The sequence below is a fragment of the Calidris pugnax genome, unplaced genomic scaffold, assembly GCF_001431845.1.
Source record: "Calidris pugnax isolate Ruff unplaced genomic scaffold, ASM143184v1 scaffold44, whole genome shotgun sequence".
Taxonomy (NCBI): Eukaryota; Metazoa; Chordata; class Aves; order Charadriiformes; family Scolopacidae; genus Calidris; species Calidris pugnax.
This window is the reverse complement of record NW_015094506.1, coordinates 34,002,298-34,028,208: the sequence shown is the minus strand read 5'-3', so window position 1 is coordinate 34,028,208 and position 25,911 is coordinate 34,002,298. Positions and strand designations below refer to the sequence as shown.

At 39.2% G+C, this 25,911-nt stretch overlaps 1 protein-coding gene across 4 annotated transcripts in view; it reads right to left on the bottom strand.

Annotated features, from left to right (window-relative positions):
- The window catches only part of KCND2 (potassium channel, voltage gated Shal related subfamily D, member 2), a 273,760-nt gene that overhangs the window by 13,426 nt on the left and 234,423 nt on the right, over nucleotides 1-25,911 (bottom strand). For all 4 annotated transcript variants that reach the window (XM_014964300.1, XM_014964301.1, XM_014964303.1 and 1 more), the window contains one exon: nucleotides 6,976-7,138. In XM_014964300.1, coding sequence (XP_014819786.1) covers nucleotides 6,976-7,138 — 163 coding nt within the window. The remainder of the gene's footprint in view (nucleotides 1-6,975; nucleotides 7,139-25,911) is intronic.

Genomic DNA, 25,911 nt, shown 5'->3' with positions numbered 1-25,911 from the left:
CCATTTAATAAATAAATATAAAAAATATAACAGTTCATCAGACTGTCTCAATATATCAATGTGCTACAACACATATAATATGAAGGTTGTACTTTCCATGTGAAGATTTCAAATTGCTTTGCAAATATGAATTAATTGCATCTTAGAAAGCTTTTGCGAGGTGGAAAGTAATAGCTTATATCTTTCTAGCAGAGACTCATTCAGATGGCCTGAATTTCCATCATTTACCAAAGAGAAGACAATACATCTATTACTGAGACAGAATCAGATATTGTGGCTTCCATGCTTATACTTCAGCTTACAGAAAATGCTCCTGAAACTGGATGGGTTTACAAATCTGTTAAAGTGACGAGATTTCTCTCAGTGCTTCTGCCTGATTTACATCAGAGCCTGTAGCATGAGTAGTCTTGTGACTCCTCACATTCCCTATCAAGGAATCATTAAAAGCTCAGGTCAGCCACAGGATTTTAAGGACTGTGCACTGGGGATTGAATTCCCATGAAGGACACCAAAATGATGTGATGACATCAGGAAAGCTGTGATTACAGAAGAACTGTATTTTCCTTTAGTCTGCCAACTGCATTTTCTGCCATGTACAACAGAAAGGGAGTGATAATTGCCCCTTTCAACCACTGCAAAGCCCTTCCTAGCTCTCCCCTTTCATGGAATATCTAGCAAAAAAAGAAAGGATTAAGTCCTGAAGTAGATTATTTTCTCTACTGTGAGGTTTTCCCCGCCGGCCGCTGAATGTGATACTTTGATTTCAGTAATTTTTACGTTGTCTAGGACAAACCCAATGTAGCTGAAATACAGCTCTTTTATTTATTCTGATGAAATTCCATCATAATCATCTTGTCTGAAACTTCCAAAAGAAACTGATGATCAGCTCTAATTCTTACTACATCCCTTGTATTTGCACTGAACTTCTCTTTTGAATGCATCACTTTTTTTTTTCTAGCTTCAAATTTTAAAACGTAGAAGTGGAATTCACTGTTAGTCAATAACAGCTGGTTCTGTCAGTTTTAGAAATATAAACATTTATTTTCACAAGACTTTAAATAGTGCTAAATGTAGCACTCTGGGGTATTTACAACATCCGCCTTTTAACATTCAAGATGCCTTCAGCTGTCCAGCTGTGTTTAGAGATAGATTTTGTCAGGAACACTTTAGGTCAGGGCTTGCTGCGATACTGGGAATCATTGTTGGCAAGAGTCACTCTCCAATTTGCAATGAAAAAAGCCCAGGTAGTCTAGGTAATTTAATACTTAGATAGTACCTATTTCTTCTGCTGGTCTCCAGACAACATAGCTATCTCAGCATCAAAAAACTCAAAAATTACTCATTACCTTATATTTATTATTTTTTAATGATCTCGTACAATTAAAATATAAGAAATCCTTCACAGTCATTCTATGTGTACTGGTTTTGGCTGGGATAGAGTTAAATTTCATCATAATAGCTGATATGGGGCTATGTTTTGGATTTGTGATGAAAACAGTGTGGATAACAGAGGGATGTTTTACTTACTGCTGAGCAGTGCTTACACAGAATCCAGGCCCCTTCTGCTCCTCAGACTCTCCCACCATGGAGTAGGCTGGGGTGCAGAAGAGATTGGGAGGGGACACAGCTGGGACAGCTGACCCCAGCTGACCAGAGGAGTGTCCGAGACCATACGATGTTGTGTTCAGCAATAAAACCGTGGGGGGTGGATGTCAGTGGGGACTGCCACTGCTTGGGGACTGGCTGCACGTCAGTTGGTCAGTGGTGAGCAATTGTTTTCTTTTGCATCATTTGTTTTTCTTGGTTTTTATTCCCTACTCCCCTTTATTGTTCCCTCCTCTCCCTCCTATTTACAAAAATATTGAACTATCTTTATCTCAACCCATGAGGTTTTGCGCTTTTGCCCTTCTGATTCTCTCCCCTGTCCCACTGCGGGAGAGTGAGGGAGCTGCTGGGTGGTGCTTAGATGCCTACTGGGGTTAAACCACAACACTGTGGCTCCTAGAGGGATGCCCAAATCGCCCAGAAATCAGTCACATCATTGTTATTTACATCACTTTTGGTTTGGCCTTTCATAAATCCATCCTATATGTTTGCTTTCAAGTGAAAAATCAAGCCCACATTTCATGCTCTGATTTTCTAATTTTCAGTAATTGCAAATAATTGACTTCAGATTAGCTAACAATAATTTATAGGATGTCAGCATGCAGTAGAGAAGAAAATGCTGTTTACTTTGAACGTTAATGGATATGGAATTAAATAAGGTTCATATATTTGTTGTTGTGCCTTGCTTTCACAATCTATTCAAATTATAGTTCAGTAAACACAAGTTTTACATTTCCATTGTGCTAAATTCAAAAATCTTGGGTAAATTATTCTGTTAGTTATGCTTCTGCAACCCCACTGAGCCTATCTCATTTAAAGAAGTCATAATGGCTAGCAGGGTTCCCTACTGCAAATGCTCAGCTCTAGACTGCCAGGTGCTGTTAAGCAGTTGTTGCAATTTATCCTAGAGCTATTTATATTTATCTAGTAACTAATTATTCATAACTTGACAGGTAAATATATCACATACAATCAATAAATAATAAAGCCAAACCAATCTTCAGGATATATTTTGCTATGTAAGGTAGAAGACCATACTCACATGCAAGATTCAGGTTGAATTTTATGTATTAAGTCAGATTTTGGAGCTGATAGTTGTTTGGGTGTTCAGCTGAGGCACCATGTGAAGTCACTCTTGGGAGAAAGCAACTAGAATTAAAGTTCCCTCAGTTATCAAGTAATGAACAATAATGGGTGGACGGACCCCCACTTAGGACTTGCTGGCTAAGAGGATACAAAGCTCTTGCCTTTAAAAGATGCAGAAAAATAGTTGTATGGAAAACAGGGTAGCTGTGCCTCCTCCTTTCCTTTCCCTGTGCTGGCAGTCATCCCAGTGAATCTGACACTGTGAGGATCTAATCATACCTTAACCTTTGATACCTATCAAATATGGAATAGGAAATTGTATCTGAATTTACCTAAACCTTTCCCTTTCCCTTTTTTATACATGGACCAGTCACAACACATCTGTCATAACTTTGCCACCTGAAGGCACTGATGGGCAACCAAAATAACTTGGCCTCTTGAAGTTGTCTTTAGCTGAGAAAAGCTCCACAAACAGGATTCTTCAAAAGTGTTTCAGTTGTGATAAACCTGCTTGAGGAAAAGGCATAGTAAGACTACAGGGCATAATTAGTTCTGCTCTGAATTCCAATACCTATTTTGGATCATTTATTTATTTACTTATTGTCAGGATAGGTAAAATCCTTATTTTCTGATAGAAGAAAAAGTGTTGTTTATTTTACTTTGTTGTTCATTTTAATCTATTTTGGTTTATATTGAGGTCTCTTACAAAAATATGTTTCCATGGTTGGAAGCAGGAGCTTCCTTTAAAGTCCATTCAAAATAAGATGGTATATAAATAAATTTCTCTCTTCCATCTTCTTATGAACATTAATGTGCATCTTTTTGCCAAAAATAAAAAAATGGAATCATCTAATCTTGAATGGCTGTGCAGAATTCAGTAAATTTGTATATTGATAGTCGCATGGCTCTTGAAAAAACTTAATATTAAGTGACAAAAGTTTTCTCCTGAAAATTGCCAGTGCTCCTGGGACTAGATTTAAGCTCTTCAGTGGAGAACTTTCTTTTGAGCTTCCTTACAGCCCAAACATTTTCCCATTTCTGAAGACTGCCTTGATTGAACTCCTGTATGAGATATAGATAAAGTTGCACAATTCAAATATACAACCCACTCAATCAGATGGAAGCTGTTGTAGCCAGCAGGAGGTACCATCATCTGCAGAGGTTCATGCTGTGCTCCATGAAACGGCACCTTCTTTCAAGCTTATGTTCTTCAGAATTAGAGAATAGAAATAAGGTTGGTGCCTAGGGAAACATTTATTTTAGAAAACTGTCTGAAACTTCTATTGTATGGAATGAAGAAGGGATTTCAAATTTGAATAATGTGACCTTTTTGCTTCAATATTCTTATAAAATGCATTAGAACCCTCTGTGAAATGCAAGACTATACTTCATAGTTAAATATTGCTAAATATGGACTACGTAGTATGCAAGAAGTAATTTTTGTTGATATTTTTTAGTTCATCAAAGCAATATTCAGTTCAACATCTCAGTCATTTTAGATTGACAGAGATTAGCTTTGCAACAGGAGATATCAATGAAACACATATCCAGTGCTAAATTAGTCAGCCCTCAAAGCTGTTTTCTCCAAAGCAAGAAGGGCATTAGCACCATCAGAGGAAATCTCCCACCCTCACTGTTGGCATTGTTCTGGAGAGCAGAGGGAAAACGCTTGGCAGGATTGCTGTTCATCATTTCATATCCCTCTTTGAAACAAACAATAAGCTCACTGTTTTGCGAGGAAAAAAAAGTCAGTTATTCGCTCAAGCAGCTTCTATTCAGGAAGAGATTATGGGGAATATCAGCAAGTCTGCCAATCTAATTTTTGCAAGGTATTTTCTAGTGTCCATCTCTTTTTCTCGGGCAAGTGTAAAGCAGGCACAGAGAATTTTGTTTCATGACATGCAGTAGGAGACAGTTTCTATCTGAAGTAAGGCGGTTGTGTCTGCAGTTATTATGAGAGCTCCAAACAGGCACATTGATTGCTGGGATCAAGCAGATCCGTTATCCGTGACTGGCGCAATGCTCGGGGGCACAGTAATGAAGCGCTGTGTTCTGGCTGATATGTGCTGTTCTTTCTCTGTCTGCTGCCATCAGGCAAACAGAAGTGGAAAAGTTCTCGACAGAAACAATGTAGTGTGGAAGTGACGTGTTCTCTGCACGTTCCAGCTGTGGGAGTGGGGACTGCACAGCTGGAACCAGCACATGGAACAAAACAGCACACAAAAGTGTGTGAATTAGTAGGATAGGTAAGGTATAGTATTTGGATCGCTGAAGCAGCACATATTTGAAATCAGCTTTCTAGAAAGCTGTGCCATTTCTGTGATACATCCAATTTCTTTTATGGTCATTTTCCATCTGACAACCTTCTTCCAAGATGTGGCCATTAAACGGTACAATATCTTAGCCTGGGCTTGTGACTGATTTTCTTGGCCATGTTTGTCTGTTTCCCCTGATTTTAAGATATTCTGAGAAGGGTATCACTGTGTACATTTACTTCATTTCCACAAAGAGATCAGTCAAAATGGTGACCTTTCTGGTCAAAGGCCAGAAAGAAATGCACCAACATTTTATATCGCTAGAGCTGGTGCTGTTGTCTATATGGGACAGATCCAGCCTGGGACAGCCTGTGTTTCCTGGTCTATGTACATAGTCCCCAACCATGGCCTGCCTGCATGCCACAGGGGGCAGCAATCCTGCTCTTCTTGGAGCACTCAGGACTTCTGAAGAGAGGCCACAAGATCACAAAAAGGCCAAATGGTGATACCTCAACCTTGGCTGCCTCCAGAGCCTTCTGTACTGCCTCCAGAGCCTTCTGGCTGCCACTGTCAGAAGGTAATTTCATGGTTTTAGTTGGGATGGAGTTAATTATCTTTTTTTTTTTTGTGAGCAGCTGGTGTAATGCTATGTTTTATATTTGTGATGGGAATAGTGTGATAGTACACTAGTGGTTTTGGTTGTTGCTAAGCAGTCAAGGTCTTTTCTGCTCCTCACACCACCCCACCAGTGAGTAGGTTGGGGGAGCACAAGAAGTTGAGAGAAGACACAGCCAGGAGGGCTGACCCCAACTGACCAAAGAGATATTCCATACCATATGATGTTGTGTTCAATATGTAAAGCTGGGAAAGGAAAAGGAAGGGGAGAATGTTCATACTTATGGTGTTTTGTCTTTCCAAGTAACTATTACACGTGATGGAGCCCTGATTTCCTGGAGATGGCTGAACTCCTGCCTACAGACGGGAAGCAGCAAATAAGTTCCTTGTTTTGCTTTGCTTGAGTGCACTCTGTTTCTTTACCTTTTAAACAGTCTTTATCTCAACCCATGAGTTTTTTCACACTTTTACTCTTCCAATTCTCTGCCCCATCCCAAGGCAGGGAGTGAGCAAGAGGCTTTAGCGGTTCTAGCTGCCGGCTGGGGTTAAACCACAACAGTAATGTATGGTTATCAGCCCTTCAGGTGCCAATGGAGGCTATCTGAGCTGTTTAGCATTATAGGGTTGGGTGAAGTGGATCAGGAGCTAATATTTTGGCAGTGATGTGGAATGAAGGTGACTACCCGGGCTGGGCCGTATCTCTCCTGGTAAGCAGTTCTTCCTGGCTGCTGACCTTGTCATATGGGTCAGAGACAGAAACTGTCTTGTTGCAGAGATGGTTGATATTGTAGTGAGAGATTCAGCAAATCAAGGAAGCTGGAAAAAATGACTTTTGCTTTCAGCTTCTCCTGATTAAGCTCTTTTTTCTGTAGCCTTTTAAGCAAACTGGAGCTGAGGAGACAAGTTCCCCAATAATCAGATTCCCCAGAGACTGAACCTGGGAATTAAACACATGGATTAGTGAAGCAGGCTGTTAGGATAGACATTAGAAATCGTTATTAGGGTTGGGTTTTTTTGTTGTTGTTGTTGTTTTTGTTTTTTTTCTCAGAAGATTCTGGTGGAAAGAAAGTCTGCCTGAAAAACACAGAAAAATCTTCAGTGGGTGGGGCTGCAGCTACTGCCTGAAAATACTAGATCTAGCCAAACAAGTAGGATGAATTACCCCAACAGATCTGTAAATGATGATAAATAATTTAAAGATAAATTAAGAGGTTTTGGTTTTTTGTTATTTTGTTTGGGGTTTTTTCCACTAAAATTAATACCGTATTTGCATCTAGGACACGGGCTAGGCATGTAGGACATATATATAGTAGTCCATTTGCTGAGAAATACTCACATTGCGGATGCACACCATACGAAAAGTCATATTTTATCTATTTCTCAACAAAAAAAGTGGGAAAAATTAGAAGCTCACCTTTTGTGCCCTGCGCTTGTCTGCTCGTTGATTCTGGTGGTAGATACGGCTGAAGTTGGAGACAATTACAGGAACCGGCAGAGCAATGACCAAGACCCCACTCAGGGAGCATATTGAACCAAAAATCTTGCCAGCTATTGTCTTCGGCACCATGTCACCGTATCTGGGTTAAAGAAAACAAAATTCTTAGTAAAGGAAAAATCTCTGCTGAGTATTGAATTTCAAGACGAATTTACTGCAGAATAGATTTTACTTCTCTTGCAAATAATACTCACTGCATATAAATAATACTTTATACACATATGCATAGACATACAGCATGCCCATCATTGTGCACACATAATTTTAATTTGAAGCTAATGTTGGGTATCCTGTCCATCAAACTGTGGGCATCTACGTTCTACCTGCTATGGTTTTCCCAGGCTGCCTCTATTGCAATGGAGAGAAAGTGACCTTGCTAAGGTTAAAAAAAAAAGATTAGTTTTGAAGTTAAGTCCTTACTCTGCTTGTTGGAAGAACTCATCACTTTCCATCAGCAAGATCCTAGGGAGAACATTTGGTAAGATGAATAATCTGTTATCTCACTTAAGTTGATATAGTACTTTCATTTAGGAGGGTAGCACATTTTTGGAACAGGTTGCCCAGGAGATTGTGGGCTTTCTATCCTTGGAGATTTTCAACACTTGGCTAGACAAAAGCATGGCTGATCCAATCTATTGTTGATAGTCCTTCTTTGAGTGGGAGGCTGACCTCCAGAGGTCCCTTCTATGTTTTAGCAGAAAGCAAACCCCAAAACCTCAAGATACAGGCAAGCAATGAAACAAATTCTAACTGCAAATCCTTCCAGTGCTTAAAATTACTAGGGCTACCACCTTTCTTTATGATGCTGGATATTGCTTTGTCCAGCAAGTAAGAACATACTACTACTGAAGCATGTAAAGGCATTCCAGTCACAGCTTATCAAGACACATCAGCCCTTTGCACTCTGTAGAATGCCATATTCTACAAGACAAGTACAGAATTACATATTATAGAGTTTAATATAAAGAGATAATTTACCTTCAAGTACCATTCTGTTTTTAACTTTACTGCATTTTAAGTTATTATTAAACATTGATTGTAGCACATGAGTTTAGTATGCTCGTGAGCAGAGAGTTTGCACATTTCCCTATTGCAAAGAATTTATAAACTGTTAACACAAGGAGAGGTAAGAAATAAAACTGTAGGAGGGGCAGTGTTTGGAAAAATGCTGTCTGGAAAACAAAACCTGTCTGTTCAGCAGGAACTGGAAAAATAATAGAGAAGATGGGGGAGAGTCTCCAAGTCACATGGTCCAAATTGTGCACCTAATCATAGGGGGCATAAAGGGACAAGGATATCATATGATGAAAAATCTATATGGGGTTAGAAAACACCTTCTATCAATGAGCACTCCGCATATGTCAAAAGGAGATCATGTTTCAACTTGTAGGAATGAGCACTCCGCATATGTCAAAAGGAGATTATGTTTCAACTTGTAGGTGAAGATGAATGCTTTAGGTTTTGTAAGATAAGAGGAATGTGTTTAATGTAAATATTGAAATTAGTTGTCACCCACACAGATGTAATATAGATGACCAAGTTTTAGACTACTGACAAAGATTATGTTGTGTAAAATAAAATTTTTAGTTGCTTTATAAACCATACCCTAGTGTAAAATTTTCACAGGGAAAAAAAGCATTAATATTTCTGTCAATAACATCCCCACCTGCTCGTAATTTGAATGCTGTTAGTTTCTAATTTTTGACATGCAGGACTGGATAAAAAACCATAATGTAATAGAATTCATCTTCTAAATTGTTACTATAGCTGGTCTTAATTATAAGATGTCTAAAACTGGAAAAATACTAGAAAGAGATTTCACATCAACATTTGCACCTCACAACACAGGTATTTTTGGTGCTTATCTTCCTAAAGCCAGAGCTGACTATCAGCTGTCAGGAGTGATGCATGCCCAGCTGCTCTTTCCTTTGGGCAGGGAAGTGGATAAGCGACCTTTCAAGGTCCTTTTGACAAACAGGATCCCCAACACCTAACCAACCCCAGCTTTTTTTTCAGGCGGAGCAGTGAGGTGAGCAGTGGGCATGGGGCCAGGGTGGTGAGCTTCGGGGATTAACAGTATTTGACACTGTTTTACTTCGTCCTTTTAGATATGATTCAGATACTTTCTTAAATGGCATCAAAGTGTATCAACAGAAAGCTATTCAAAAGGCAACACACACCTGACAAAAACAGATCTTGGCATGCAAAATTTACACATGCCCACTGCTACTGGAAAGATCTCTTAAACTAGATTCCTGATCCTTTATTTAGATGCCTATCACCTGAAATGCTAAATTGCCGAACCTTCATAAGCTCACATTGTCACTGATGGCTGCTGGGGACAGAAGGCATTTCTGACTCTAATTAATTTGGTTTGAAGTTGCTCAGGGATATAGTTCATCCTGTTGATAATGTGACACTGTAATTATGTGAATCAAGTGCAGACTGATGCTTTAGGAGTGGTGACAGGAGCTCTTAGCTGACCTATCCCTAACATTTCAGTACTTATGCGTGGCCGTAGCTACTGTCATAAGGAGGTGCCTTTTCACAGCATTTCAGTGTTACACAGTGAAATAAAAAAAATTAAAAAAAAGGATTATTTGATAAATGAAAGTATTTTGCAATGTTTTTCTTACCTTCTGGGCAAAATGACAGGCAGATGGATATACTGTTTATTTTTAAATAGCTTGCTTTTGATTTTTTTTCTATTTCAGCTTGGATAAGTTTTAGTACCATGACGTTTTCCAAATGTAATGTTGTTTGTCCATTGTTTAGTGCTAATAATATCTTTCATATCATTAATAACTCTTACATGTTTATTTTTTCTCCTGTTGAGAAACACTGTGTTTGAGATGTTTAATAAAGTTAGGGTCAGAAAAAATTACTTCCAAGAAATTAACTTTCCTGCACAGAGTGAGAAATATATTTGCTCACTTTTGTGACAAAATGGAGTTTTTACTACATTTGCCCTGGTTAGCCTCTTCTTTCCTTTGGGACAGTGAAACAGGTTTTAATCTAGTGTAGGCACAACCAGAATTGTCAATCAAGTTTCTCTTGCTGGATTATTAATTATACCTCATATATCACTGAATACCACCAATGGAAGTGGATGACATAAAATGAAGGGGAAATTTCCTTCTTTACCCTACCTGCAATTGCTCTATTTGTTGGAAAGTCTAAACTAATAAAGAACATAACCCAATTTTCAGCCTTGTGGTGCTTGTATTTCAAAGTGGAAAAATTATTCTTGACCTTTAAACCAAATTCTAAATTCTGCAGAAAATCTCATCCCTTCAGTCACGGAGACACAAAAATATGGAATCTTATTAAGCAATTTTCACAGAATCACTTGTCAAAAGGGAACCATTTCAAGGTTTTGTCTAGTGCTACCCTGTTTGTCTCACTGCTCTTCAGATTGTAACCACAAACATATTCTCCTTCCCATGCTTTTTTCTTAGTTGCAGTCTTTTCACAGCTTTGTTTATAGTCTGTTCCACATATGTCTATTATTGTGGTCAAAGTTCAAGTTGGCCTTTGGATATTTATGATTTGTACTGACAATCTAATTTTGTAACGTCAAAAGTGTCATCCCAATATTGTATGCTCTGGATGAGTGAAGAAAAAGATATGTCGTACTGATCCCTGTTATCCGTCAGGTGCATTCTACTTCATTAGCCGAAAACGGAAGGGAAAAGGCTATGACAAACTAGATGTGTCAATCAAGTTTTACCAAATCACAAGTCAGAAACTACATGATCAAAGTAATGCCTAGGTTTCACTAGACGTAGTCCAGACCGGTCAGGCATCTGCTATTGCTTGCAGTCCGTGGATATCTGCTCACTAAGTGCAGTTTCAAACACACACAAAAGGCTGAGCTGTTGTAGGAACTTGGAAAACAGGAATGCATTTGGGTTTACAAATGCCCAATCTCTAGCCTAAGCATTGCCATGTCAGAGCTTACACGTGGACATCCACCTGCCAAAGCAATACTGCTTTTTTAACCGGTGAGTGGAATACATCTGATGTTGCATGCCCATAATTCAAGAAATCTCAGACAACAGAGGCTGTATTTGTGGCACCAGCTATTTGTCTTATTCCTGAATCTAATAAAAACTGGGTTTTGATGTCTCTAAGATGGAATATTTCACAAGTCAAAGATCTGAATTATAATTAAAATGAGTCATACTTTTTGGCCATTTTTCCTTGATATGAGCAGAAAAGTCCTTTCTTCAATAATCTTCACAAATAAGAGGGACAATACTGTTTATTTAGCTTCTGTTTGTTTGTTGAAACACAGGATTAATTTTATTTCAAGTGAAGAATAAATATATTTTGGATGATAAAATAATTAATCACAGAAATTGTAATTTAGCAATATTTTTCTGTGTGTTTGAAAGATCAGAAATGCATATTTGAAATAGCTTACTTCGAGTAGAAACATGACCCCTCCCTTCAGATGACCTCTACAGCAAAACTCTGAGACTATAGGACATAAATAATAGGAATAAACCCAGGATGTGCATTATTACAAAGACCAAATAGTTCAGGGTGATACTGACAGAAACAGCCACCGAAAAAAATTGTCAGTATTCAAAAAAGCTTGGCTGCAATAACGTTTGCTGTCACTAGAGGGCATAAACGCCATTAAAATAAATGCAAATGCAAACCCGGTTTCAAATCTGCGTTACAAATACATGTGCCCTCTCCCACCTCCTTCCAATTCATTTACATTCTTTAAAAAATGTTACATTGATTGAGGTCTGTGGTCTGCTCCCGTCTTATTTGTGGAAAACGAAAACCAGTAACATTTTTGTTTTCAAACTTGTAAAACATGTCAAAAAATAATGGATTTGGATCCATTGAAAAAGGATTAAAATTAACTTGATAATATTTATTTTTAAAGCGAGGGAAAATTTGGCCATAAAACAATGAAAACAGTACAAAATCCATGGAAACGAAGAGATCATCGTAGAAGCCAGTGTGTGGGAGACAAATCCAGTTTCCCAGTGGATTCAGCATGTCATCCAGGCAAAGTTCAAGCTTTTTGCACTGGAGCTGATTAACAGAATGATGTCCTGCCTTTCCAGGACAAGGTCCCATCCTCCAGATGCTTGCTTGCTCTGGGCAGGGGGGGCGCTTTACCCACCTGGGTGGGATGATGATGCACCTGCCCTCTTGCTTCCCAACTGGGCTGGTGGCCCATTCCTGCTCTCCAGGAGCCACGGGCAGAGCCCCAGAGGCTGCTCTGGTGAGACCTCTCAGCGAAGATTATACATCTGCTCATCAGCCCGTGCATTTAGGCAGCCAGCCACCCAGTCAGGCACGCAGAGGGGAGAAAGCAAGAAAAGCAATTCCTATCCTGTCTGACACTAACAGTAATCATGATGAATCTGCAGCCTTACCTAGGTCTTAAAATAGCTTAATGACTTTGGAAAAGTAATTTCTAATAATACAAAATATTGCTGTTAGTGTGAGATGTGGAACATTACATAGATTATTCCAAATTTTATTCCAGCCTAGGGAGATTCTGCATCAAATTGAAAATAATCTTCCCAGCTGCTTTTACTGCTGCAAAGGGCCCTCTGTTGCAATAGCCCTCTCTTCTGCTCAGTAGTGATGGACATGGTCCTCTCTGGGGTTCACAAATGTTCCTCCAAGAGCTGGCTAGAATGATTGTTCATGAATGATGGAAACCACATCTGTTCTCAAGAGTAGCAGTGCTCCCTGGGTTTTCCAGCCTGCAGTGCAAGAGAGTCAAACTATTGCCCCTGCACCTGCCTGAGTTTGCAGTTTCTGAAACAGAAACTTTCTAATAAAATTCAGGGATATATATATATATTTATTTTTTTTTCATGTGCACCAGGGCTTTCATCCAAGAAGCTTGAAGAGATTTGTAAAGGTGGGCTTTAGTATCTAGAGGTCAAAAAAAAGGAACTTTTGCATGGAAAAGTTAAAAGGCTTGCCCAAGGAAACAGTCCTGGCTTCTTGCATTCAAGACGGAGAACCAGGTAACCAAATCCCTTCTGCTGTCATTTACAATAAAATGTTAAGCACAAAAAGGTAAAAATAATTATGGTTTTTTGTCATCTTTCCCTTGCTCCATAGGAAAAGCTAATATTCTAACTGCTCCTGAGCTGCTGCAAAGCACCAGAGAAGTGTGATGCCTGGTTCATGTTTTATGGGGACTATTTAAATCACAGGAGCTACGGCTCAGCTGACTCCGCCAGCTGCGTTGCAGTCACACAGACTCTGTTGCAGTCACACAGACATACTCCTGAGGTGGCGTTTTGTTTCAGTTTTTCCCAGATTTCAGAGGCAAAAATGAGCATCTTCTTTTTTTATTTCTGAATGGATCAGACACTTTTTATGACTAAGAAAAGAAAAAAAACGAACTGCTCTTGATGCAAAAATTGCAAGCTGCCTTTCCTATGGTGGTTCTCACAATGCACTGGCCATCATCCACACTCAGAGGTGAAAACAGGATGTCTTGAGAGTTTGTGGGCAAAGGGAGCTTTGCCCAACCTTCCCTGTGGCAGCAGGCTTCTGCAGCAAGTGCAGGTGCCTTCACCCTGCGTGACCCCTGCTGGTGCCCGAGCCCTCTCCTGCCAAAAGGTGACACTGAGACCATGAAAATCACTGCTGAGGGTCTCTGCACACCAAGGCAGACATTGGATTCTGCTTCCAAAACCCTTTTTGGTTTTTGTTTTTAATGAGATAACATCACAGCCCATTGTGGAGTACCTTAGAACTGAGGCTTCCAGCACCAGCTTCTGTGTCAGAGATGCTTACCTGGTGAGAGATCTACCATGTATTTGGTCAGTTTTTACGCCTAGTACAGTGGGTGGAGGACTGTACATGAGCAATATAATTGGTCAGCTTGATTGCCACAGACCCCAGATAGGAGTGACTGCTTAAGCCCTGCCTTTGTGCTATCACACAAAGCTGTGAATTAACCACTCTCAACTAATTCCCTTCATAATAAGGCTAGCTCTAGGACTAAGCAGATATCTTGCAAGGGAGTTATCAGTTAACCACTTTTACTTCAAGACCAGATAAAAAAAGACCATCGGTGAAGAACAGAAACTATCAATTTGAGAGGAGAAAAAGAAGTGCTATTCATAAAGCAATATTATAGCAATGTCAAATTATATCTGACAATTGCAAAATGGTGTCCTTGTCTAAGGAGGGTGCTGTAAATTCTTATAAAGCTGTTCCCTCGAGCTTTCAAGCTGCTCGGTGACTAAATGTTGGCAACTTGACACTAATTAGTCATTCATTTCAACGTTACATCCAACAACAGATAATTTAAATTGCTACTGGTAATAAGTTTTAAGTGGAATTTCAAAATAAGCTGTGTTGCCTTAAGGATTCAACCTGTACATTTACAACTTGAAAAGTATCTGTGTTACTGTTTAGGAGCTAATTTTACTTTTAAAACGCCACTGTATATGAATGTGTAAAGATACAGGGCTAGATGTGGAAAAATGAGACAGAGGTAATTAAAAAAAGTCTTCATTTCCTAAAATCATCATTAGTCCTAAGAATACTATATCTAATTAACATAGAATTCATTTATTACTTTGTTGTATTACTTCAGAATTTAAAGTCTTTAAGATACGAATAAATGCTTGGCTGGATAATTATTCATAAGATGGTACAAATGATTGCAGGAAGAATATACTTTTCCTCTGTCACTCAGATACTTAGTGTTTTCTGGGGCCTGACGTAGACATTCCCTTTTTTTCATTCTATTTTACGTGATGCCAAATGTAACTCAAAGGGGAAAAAAAAAAAAGACAATTTGATCTTTGCTCCTGTAATTCTGACTTACTTCCCTAAGAGGAAACATTCCAAGGTCTTCGCTCCTAAAAATCAATGACTTGTATCACATATTTAGTAAGGATCTAATTTTTCAACAGTTCTTTTGTCAGTGCATGCACCTGCACACAAACGTATATATATAGGATGAACTGATCAGCTCAAGGCTTAGAAATGAACAGAAGAATACCAGTAATGTCAGACCAAAACTTCACCCAACCTAACATTGTCTCCAAAATTTAACCTGAAGTAAACAAACATACAGGGAATAGGAGTGGGCTAAATACACACAACCACTTGCAAATAATTCAATTACCAGAACTGTAATTTCTTCGTAGTTAGTGATCCTTAGTGGATTGCATTTCCATGGGCTTTATTTTATCCCCTTATACCTGTGCACATTTTTGGCATTCACAACACTGTTTGGCAGTTCCTTGGTCAGTGTTCTTCTGAGTGCTCTGGCTGCGGTTCCTTGCTTTGTCTGATGCCCCCAACCAGCTCCTTATATTTAAAAAAGCAGCTGGTGTGGTGAGTGGCTGGTGAGCCACTCTCCTCCTGCTACCTGTTTTCATACCTATTTACCTTATGTCTTTTCTACCCTTACAACTCCCACTCTGTTCATACAGATTGTACTCCCTAAATTTGATCGTACCTCTTGCCCTTCTCTGAATCTTCGCCAATTCTTTTATACTATTTCCAAGAAAACAAGACCAGAACTGCACACAGTTTTCGAAGAAGAGGTACGGACAAGTTCAGAACAGCTTATTTTTCTGGTGCCAACTTGGACGGTGAGACATCGCTATTCACGATGTTAGTATGTGATTTCTCAGCCTGGTTATTTCTCTGTCCAAATCTTAATGGTGGGAGCTGGTAAAATCTGCCTTACTTCCCAGATCTCTATCACTGTCAGAGGATAAGGAGCTGTTAGGCTTCTGGCACAGCGTGGGGGTTTTGATGACCATCATGACACAATCCTTACAAAATGATAAGTGAAATGGCATAGCTCACCCAGCACCTGTGCTAACCAGAGGAAGAAAATGCACTCCCAGACTAGTACCAACATTTAAATTAAAAGAAATGCATCTTTGTTAGTCATGTGAATTTTTAAGGATTTTTTTTTTTTTAAATCTTCTTTTCTTTCTTCTTTCAGAAAATCCTTTACTGGGAGAACTGGACTAAAAATCAATACAAAGTTAAGAGACGGTGTTTCATATATCACAGAGAAATAGAAACTGGGATGAATGTACACCAATCCCAAATACTCAATAGTTTAAATAGATTGATACAAACACAACAGAGTACAAAAAATTTCTAGTGGTTCCTACTTGAGACGTTAACTGGAAGCAACATGAACACCAGGATGTAAAAAGCCTCTCCTTCAAAGTAGCACCATCTCTAACCACTCTTCACATTAAAGGTTAGGGGTGAAAGATGGGCAATGCCTTCAAGTGATTGCCTGGCCATAGAACCTAGTGAAGACTGCATAAAGGTGGTAAACAAGGGCAATGTGATATTTATTGACAAGGCCAAGGTTGGCTGTAAAGAGAGTCCAGTTGCAGGCTCCTTTGATTCCCAGCAGGATGGATGAGGGTCTGACACATCCTCCCTGGGAAATGATTGCAAAGGCAGGTGCTAAATATGACCCATCTCCCCCTCTTGGCCTTGGTTCCTGGATGCTCGCTGTTCCCTCAGACAACTCAGGGACATGTGGAAGATGACAATACCCCACATTTCTGCATTCTAGGAACACACTGTTTAGTAAAACTTTTCAGTATCGTGACTAAAATTAGGACTGAGCTGTGAAGCCCAGATTTTGGTGCAGGGTCAACTTCACCTTTCTGAAGCCCAGGGGTACGTTTTGATGTGCCACCCTGCTTCAGTGGAGGGGTGGGGAGAATTTTCCTATTAGCAGTATAGCCTGGGTCCAGTGTTACTGTTTCACCGCAGAAATATTACTGAAAATTTAATATAATTAATTTCTCCTACAGATTTTCTTTTAGTTGCAATATTTGTGCTAAATACCAGCCAACTCAAAACAAAGCATTGATCTGCCAATCCATTCCTAAATTTCTCTTGAGTATATATTAGCCATCAGGTCAAACTGCTCCAAGTATAAATCACATTAACACTAGAAAAGCACTGTGGAAGTTTGCAAGGACAGCCATGCCTTTTTTTGTGACAGCTACTGGGCACAGTAGCTGAGATCAGTGAGCTGATCTCTCTTGGGAATCAAATCCAGCTGCTCCCACGTTCAAGTAAAACTCTGACTGACAGTGGTTTTAGCCACTGCTGGCATTAATGCCGTTCAGCGCAGATGACGGGCAGATCAATATCTAGGGATAATTCCCAGCAAATTTGGAACTCCTTGTTTTTCTTTATTTCAGCAAAGAACTAAGCAAAGTCCCCAGTCTGCAGCACTGGTTTGTCTGCACCCTTTGGCATGTCTTGTAACTGAAAAACATTCTGGTTTTAATTCCACATATTTAGTCCCATTAGGTAACATTGGAGTTTAGTATGTTAAAATACTGAGAGTAAATATTATTTCAGGAACATTTTTGAAATATTAACAGAATTATTTCCGTCTCTTTAAAAATAATCAGAACTCCTCATCCTCCCAGCTTTCTCTTTATTTCTTGTTTTGCTGCAAATATTTTCATTTCACTTGAAAACAGGCTATTGTATCACCTTCAGCAATCGCCAGTTAGGCCAAGATAATTTTTTTCTTGCCAACACAACCACCAATGGACCAGTATTATTTTTACATTCCTTCAGGCAAAGCTGAAAAACACAAAATAGCTTGTGTCAGTGTGACACTGCTACTGGCCTGACCTTCTATGGATCTCTGCCAAATATTGAATACTTCAGTTAATTTTTCTGTAATGCTAACTCTAAATCTGTTAAACCCAGAGTAAAAACTACTCTAGTGTATTTTTATACACACACACACACATATTTTATATATATACACTTAGAGAAGACTAAGATCTTTCCCTTAAAGCTAATAATAATTCTTTTTTACCACCTATGTGCAATAAAATATTTACACAATCCAGGATCTTAGTGTCCTTTTTTAGCTAGTAGTCAAGAGAATATTTTTTTAAGAATATCTGCCGTTATTTTGTCTATGAAATGCAGCTCTTTCCTCTTTCATGACATTTTTCATGCCATTCTATTTAGAATATATTTGAGAAAACATATCAGTGGAAACTACTAGCTACAATGTACTATTTACCATTTATTTTCCTCAATCTAATTGTCTTTTTTGCTCTTTTCCAATTTTCAGGGATTTCTAAGCTTGCTCAGATAAGTCCAGGAAAAATGAAACAATTCGTGTAACAATCCAAGACTAGCAAAACAAAAGGCTATTCTGAGTTCACTCAAAGCTCCTCACAACTCAGTTTTCCATCAGTGCTAAATCACCCCAAACCTTGAAAGAAGGAGGGGATGCTCTAGCATTCAATCCTCTTAAAGTTTCCTGGCAGAGTAATTCATTTCAGCTGAGCATAGTTATATCCCCTTTCTGGCAAAGAAACCAAGAGCCCCTGTGAGCTCCTCTGTCCACGGACATCTTAACCCTCACCCTCCCAGCTGCCAGGCACTGCCTCTGCAGGCTGGAAGAGTCTGGCATTAGGTAGTTTATATAATGTAGAGATGGAAATATGCAATTATTACATATGAGAAGTATTGGATCAATGGTGAGGAAACTGAAGTCTTCTCTTCATCAGATTGTGCAGTGTGGACTTCAAATGCTTCACCACCCCAGCTTTGAGTCCTGACATGACTTTGAATGGATAACTTTGGATATGGAAAAGTAGCAGCATGTTACAAAGAATAGAAATGGCTTTGACCAACTCTGCCAGTTTTGATAGTGCATTTTGTAATGTGACCTCTTGTGTGCTGGTAATTGGACTCAAGCCACCAATGAATCTCTAAATGTTAGCAAGCAGCCATGACATGGTAATGACTTTCTGTCACTACTACCCCATTTCTATTTGAATTCATGTCCCATAACTGAAAGGTTCTGTATCTCACCACCAATCCTCTCATTCAGTCATTCAGGCATAATGTTCATAATGTTAACCACCACCATTCTTTTCACGGGTAGTAAAGAAATAAATTTTCCAGGTGCTTTCTCCATTTTTAAAAAATGTCTCCCCCTCTGTTGGTTACAACACTTAAAAACTTTTTGCCAGAGCCCTTTCAAAATCTAACTTTTTAAAGATCACTGATGTTGCTTGAATTTTCTCTTGGATCCCTCAGAAATCGAGCTTCTGGGCCACTACACAACCTTTCCATCACATTTTAAAACTCTGTAAAGTTTCAGTTTGCATTAGAAAGCCTGTAACTTTGTGGAAAAATTGCCAGATTCCCAATGGTAAAAGCAAGGATTTGGGAAGGTCATGTGAGACTTTTCTGTCCAGAGAGATATGAGTATAGATACTCTACATGTGTACTCAAGAAATCATGTCACAGGGAATTCTGGAAAGAGATTTTCTCAATCTCCTCCTGTGAAGCCTGTTTCATAAAATGCTTAAATATTCAGCAAGCCAAGTCTGAAATTCGGTACTGTTTTAAGTGAACAATCAAACCACAACTACAAGAAATGTTGTATTTTTTTAAACAAATTAATTTTCATTTTTCAATTATGACATAGGGAAAATACTTTACCCACCAACAGTGAATAGAGCTTTAGGAGGCTGGAGCTTTCATGGAGGGCCAAATCCCTCATGCAAAAAATCTTTTTGATCCCAGCTCTCCAAAAGCTAGTTCGACTGAAACAAACTCTGAGGCTGGAATTCAGAGTGAGCCCCCGCACTTACTTCTCTGCCTTTTGAAAGAAAAGCTGGATCTTCTTCTCTCCCTTCTCCAGCTTTTGAAAGACATACGTGTTTCACTTAAGATGATGGCTCATGTATTCCTGGAGGGTGGAGCCCTCCTTGTAGCATGGATCTGGATTCTGTGAGGGAATAGGAATTTAGTCCCGTGGCACTGCTTTGGCTTTTTTCCCACCAATTGGCTTACACTGACCTTCCCCGGAGGGCAGACTCCATTTTTAGGTGTCTAATTCTCCCATCATTATTTGGCACAGCCTGTGTGCAAATCGTTATGCCTAATAATTAGATACTGCAGTGCTCAGGGTTGTGACACGAGACTTTCTGAATCATTAATATTACGCCTCGGCTGTAATTCTTTCCCCTTCCAAATGTTGTGTGTCATGCTCAGAGAAATGCTGTGGTAAGTCAGACATCAGCATAGAAGCACTGTAAAAGTTGCCTTTTCAGTAATGATTTCTGTGCTGCAAATAAGGGCTCCTTCTGCTTATCCACCAAGCAGTGAATTCCCCAAACCAGTGACTTCCGAACGATTTGAACCACACACCAGGTTCTTTGACCTTCTGTGAACCTTTAGAATCACATTGTTAATTGAAAACATCGTAAAAGCAATATACTGCAGATCATTTATCTTGGCCTTGCAGGCTGTGTTTTTGGACCCCTTGACGTAAACAGTACTAAACAAGTAAAGCTCCTCCTGACCAGCGCTCTGACCACAGCTGGAAGATTATTTCCTGAGCCACTCTCTCCAGTTTGACCTCAAAGAATAATCTAACAGTCTCTACCTGTCTTCACTTCAAGTATAACTATATTCGATGTATTTATCTTTCTGTTTGTCAAAATCAATCAGGAACTCTAACCAATATCTGACAACCCTTGTGCTTAATTTTGCCTGTGCTGTTCACTGAAAACGATGTCCTTGGATTTCAAATTTCTACTCAACCTTTTGGTTCAAACTGTGTTTCTTTTATCTCTACAACAACAGGCACAATTTAATGAGGACTGCCAAACCCTCTCCTTTTTATGCATTTTCAATTAGTTTTGCTTCTCACTGAGCATAAATCTCTTTTTAGAGACCTTTATATAGCAACTCTGCTGTCCTTTTCTGCTGTCAGGTTTGTTGTTTTCAGTGTGTTGAACACTGATTTTCTTCCTTTTCTCCTTGACTTTCTTATTATAGGTACTTTCTTATTTATGCCCACATTAAGACTGCACAGCTTGGGGGATGGAGCTGGTGTTTTGAGAGAAGAGAGTCAATGCTTCAATCCCAGTGCAAAAAGATTCTGTCCCTCAGAGCACTGCTTCTCCATGAACTGGGTTGGGGCTCCCTGACAATTGTCCCCCTTGTTCCCCACTGACTTTCAGCTCTGTACAGAAGTTGTGTGTCTAGGGAACGTGTAAAGAAATGACTTGCTGGGCTTGAGCGGTTACATGGTACAAGAGACAAAAGAGTGACAGACATGGCAGCACGTCACTGCTGTGTGATCTTGCACACCCTTACCTCCAGAACTGACTTCTGCTCTCCTGTGGGAGATGGGAGTTGGCGTCTCATGATTGCAAGGGCTCTTAAAATGACTTTTAGCCCAGACATTTACCATACTGGGTCATTGTAGTCTAAAACCCAGAGATGTTCATTTTTTTTCCAAGGGTAATTTTTTTTAAAGTAAGATTTTCAAGTGAAGTTTAAAGTAAGATTTTCAAGTTTTTCTGGTGACGACCAGATTTTGACCTCTCCACTTTAAACAATAGTTTCACTTACTTCAGCAGGTCTTCTTTTATGACTACTTGTTCTCCACTGTAAGTATCTGATGTTTGTGATCTGGCTCACAACTTATATCTGATTACAAAGGAGAACCCATCAATGCTGATGTTAATGCTGTATGTTGTTATAATAAGGCACATTACTTAATGAGGTAATTTGCATAATTGCTATTAATTTATCTTCTGCAAGAGACCTACCCATTTTTTCCTGCCCTTTTTCAAAATAGGCTATACTTTCACATTTGTACAGGTTCCTGGAACCCTGTTTAAGTCCACCTGGTACCACACCAGAAATTCTCCTTGGATCTTTCTGGTGTCTCTCTTTTCAGTATTCTGCTTTCCCCCACAGCTGCAGTCGCAGCACCCTTCTTATGGGAAGAGATTGCTTAAGGTCAGTTGGGAAAAAGGGATGGAGCATGGATCTATTCCACTGCCACACAACAATGAATAGCAGTGGGCCTCACCATTCTCATCTTCTTTTTCATTTCCATACTTAGGATTACTTCTATCACCACAAAAAATGAACTAATAAAAATTTTCACAGAAAGAGGAAAAAATATTTCAGGCTTCTGAGACTGAATAATCATAGAATAGTATCAGAATAGATTGGGTTGGAAAGGACATTTAAAGCCATCTAGTCCAACCCTCCTGCAATGAGCAGGGACATCTTCAACTAGATGAGGTTGCTCAGAGCCCCGTCCGACCTGACCTTGAATGTTTCCAGGGGTGGGGCATCTAACACCTCTCTGGGAAACCACCCTTCTCACCCAACATTTTTCATTGCTTTCAAAGTAGGGCAAATTTTGGTTGTAAATATTAGGAGAGCTGCTCTTTCTTCTTCCTCAAAACTGCTATTACAAGATCCTATGTCAGATAGCAATTCAAGCTCTCTCTCCAGGCCTCTCTTTCTTTAATGTGCTCATCAATATTAACCACTAAATGCATTTACCTTAGGAGCTAGAAGATCTCTACTTTCTATTAACAACCTTATGTCTTTAATAAGTAGGCATGCAGGTATGGCAGTGGCCTGTTCCTCTTCAGAAGGAGCTTGAAGGAATGGACAAAAGATCTGCAGGGGTCAACTCTTACAAGAAAGAAAATAAAAGACCAAATTAATGGAAGCTTCTTAGGGAATAAAGCAGCAATTCCTGTCTATGCCAATAATCAGAACACAGCTGAGCAGTATTTTTTCTTTCTGATTTTATATTACGCCACTTCGCTTTTCACCTCCCCTCCCCAGCCTAAAAATGTTCCATTTGTCTGGTAATCTCTCATCTTCTCAGTCATTAAGAACTACTGTCCAGTCATTCAACCCCAAATTTCAGTTTGTAGGACCATGGCCTACAGGGTTTGGGATCCTGCCTTCATATAAATCTGTATATCACCATATGCATAATGTGAGGATAATCTTACAAAGAGAATGAAGAACAATGGGCATAAGCGATGAGAAGAAAGAAGTGCCCAGAGACATGGTTCCTCAGGAATTATTATAGACACATCTATGAGGACAGTCATACATGTGGTCCTCCTGCTTGGTGATTCAGTTCTGTGAAGGTCGGGCGGGGGAACCCAGTGGATGCGTTGATCGCCTTTTCAAGAGGTTTAGCAGCTATAGCTCAATGCTGTGCTAGCATAAGCCTCAGACCAGGTCTGGATTCCATCTGTCAGCTAGTACTGCTGGTATCCCACAGGGAGAGGGGCACTGCTTCTGCTCAGAGGAGAGGATAATCTGTGACCCTTAGTGAAAAATATGGACCACAATTTAGCGTATGGTTACTGGTGACTGGAAGACAGTGACTCAGCTCATCTGCATCCATTCTGTCCGTCTGACATAACAATTATACAACTATTAAAAATGAGTGATCAAACAAAAACAGTCTATGTGATCAGCTTTCCTGAAATACAGAGTTCATCGAAGTGTAGGAACAAAACGGCGGTGCCAAATTCCTGTTAGTAGAAGTGTTTGCTGCAGTAAGAGGACTAAACCCTATATAGTGCTGGAGAAACACTAAAGACAATCAAAACTTCATGACAGCCCAAGTAATTGATGCATTTTAGCTTGTAGCTAAGGGCTTGAGCAGATTCACTTAATCCTTAAAAAACCCCTCCATCTTAAGTAGTTTATAAACCTATATAACATATTATTTGAAAAATAAATCAGAATGTGACGCAGAACAACAAGTGTAATAAATGCTGTTGTACTTCCAAAAATCTTTTTTGGACATGTCAGATGTAATTACACTGATACTCATTTTATTCTATGCCCATAAAAGGAATGAATTTGTGGAGGTCATGTACTGCATTATATCTGGCCCTTTTTACTCAGCTGAGCTGTTACTCAAGAAATGCATTAGGGCTACAGGGTAGCTCTTGCCAAAGGCTGAGTGGCACCATAAAAAAAGAACACTTAACAGTGGAGACTTCATTAAAATATCTCTCTCTTCCTTTTACAGACAAATAATTTTGCTTTGTTAGAGTAAAAATCCAGCTGTTACACAGGCATGGATGCTATTTTTTTGTATCTTAGTCTCTCAAGGTCTCAGGGTAGCAGTTATGGAAGCCTAACACAGGTTTTTTTTGTCCTTCTATGAGGAATGCCCTAAACCCCCACTCCAGATCCTATCTGCAGTATTTGAGGAGGGCAAGAGCAATTTATGAAGAAAGAGAGGGGTATTTTCCCAGCTGAAGCCAATGTGAAGGCAATACGTGTGCTCTTACATGTATCTTCTGATCTTATTCATTGGATTATCAAGAGCAGGATTAAACCCATAATACTCTTTCAAATCTACAGGAGGCGGATTAGGGCTAAAACTACTGATAACAACCTGCTTTCTTCAAAAACAATCTGCACATGAGGTTTTAGGATTTAAATGCAGAAAACATTTCTAAGCACTATAAGAAACTACTTTTGAGTTGAAATTTACTTGGAGGATAATTCCATAATGGCCAACAATTACAAGTTTGTGTAATGAGTGTTCTTTAAACTCTGGAGATACAGTCTCCTTTGACTTCTAATATAAAAATATGTCATTTATAAAGTAGAGTTTTGATATCATTGTGACAGGGAACCCAAAATAGGGCTTTTCATGAAGACAACTTTCGAAGTAGTGAAACAAAAAGCTTTTCTGTGACATGGCACTACATGAACACTGTAGACTAAATTCTAACCTCATTTACATCAGTGAACCCCCACTGGAATCAATTGGCCACAGAAAAAGGGGTGGTGAATTTAAGTCTGAAAACCAGTCTGTCATCTGGAGTCTTTCAAATAAGTTAGGAAATATGCTCCCTTTTGTTGATGGTGAAGATTTATTACTACTGTTGCAACGCTAATATACTTATGTACTTATAAGTGCTAATATACTTATAGACAGAGATGAAGGCAGTGTCTACTATGATTTTTGAGAATTTTGTTTTGTGGTGGGGATGTTCCTTTCTCTAGTAAAAATTGTGGGACACATGATGTGTGGTTGCATAGACCTTCACCTGGATTCACCTCGCTTCCCTTTGGAAAGGTATCTGAAGAATCTGAGTAAGAGACCTCTCAATTCTAAATGGCTAGTTGAGCCATTTCCAAAGACTTCGGGGTAATTTCTTTCTCATCGTCATCTGAAAGCCTAGGTAAACTCAAGTGCTTAAAAATGGAGAGCTAAAAAGCAGAAGAGAAGAATCTCAGCCCATACATTAATATCTTCAGAAGCAATGTTCAAGAGGCTCAGAGACCAATGATGGTGCTCTTTAGAAGTTCCTCAGACTCCCTTTCCAGTTGTCAAGATCAAAAACATTTCTTCTCAATAGATCAGTAAATATTCAGCGAAATAAAACATGTCTTTTTCTCTGAGATGCACTGAATACTTCAGTTCTTTTTTTTCTCCTTTTGACTGCTTACCTGCCAGTGCATGTGTACTTGAGCATGTGTAAGTGCATGTACACTAATTACCTTCAGCCTGACTTTTAGGGAGTCTAATAAATAATATATTTGCTTTCTATTATAAAGTCTGGTACTTGTGATTTACGTATCTAATGCCTGGTGTTAGAGATGATACTTCTGAATTTGTTTTTGGTTTACAGTTGGGCCTGACAGGTCATTTCTAGTCTAAAGATATTCTACTTCCTTTTTATTACAATTTTTATTATTACTCTGCCTTAAGCAATGGAATATATACTTCAATATTTCGTGTACTTGGTCTATTAAGATACACATGCTCTTCTCCCTTTCCTTTTCATTTTATATGCTCATACATTTTTATGATACTCCTCTAAAGGATTATCTCTAAATCAGATCATGCTCAAGTTTTATATTAGTATGTGCTAAGTATTATAGAGAAACTGTTCAAATCTATTTAACACACCAGACCGGAAACTCTTTACTGTGAGGTACCTCACTGGGCATTTCATAGGTCTCTAATCTCCATTAGCCTGAATAAACAACCACAACCCACAC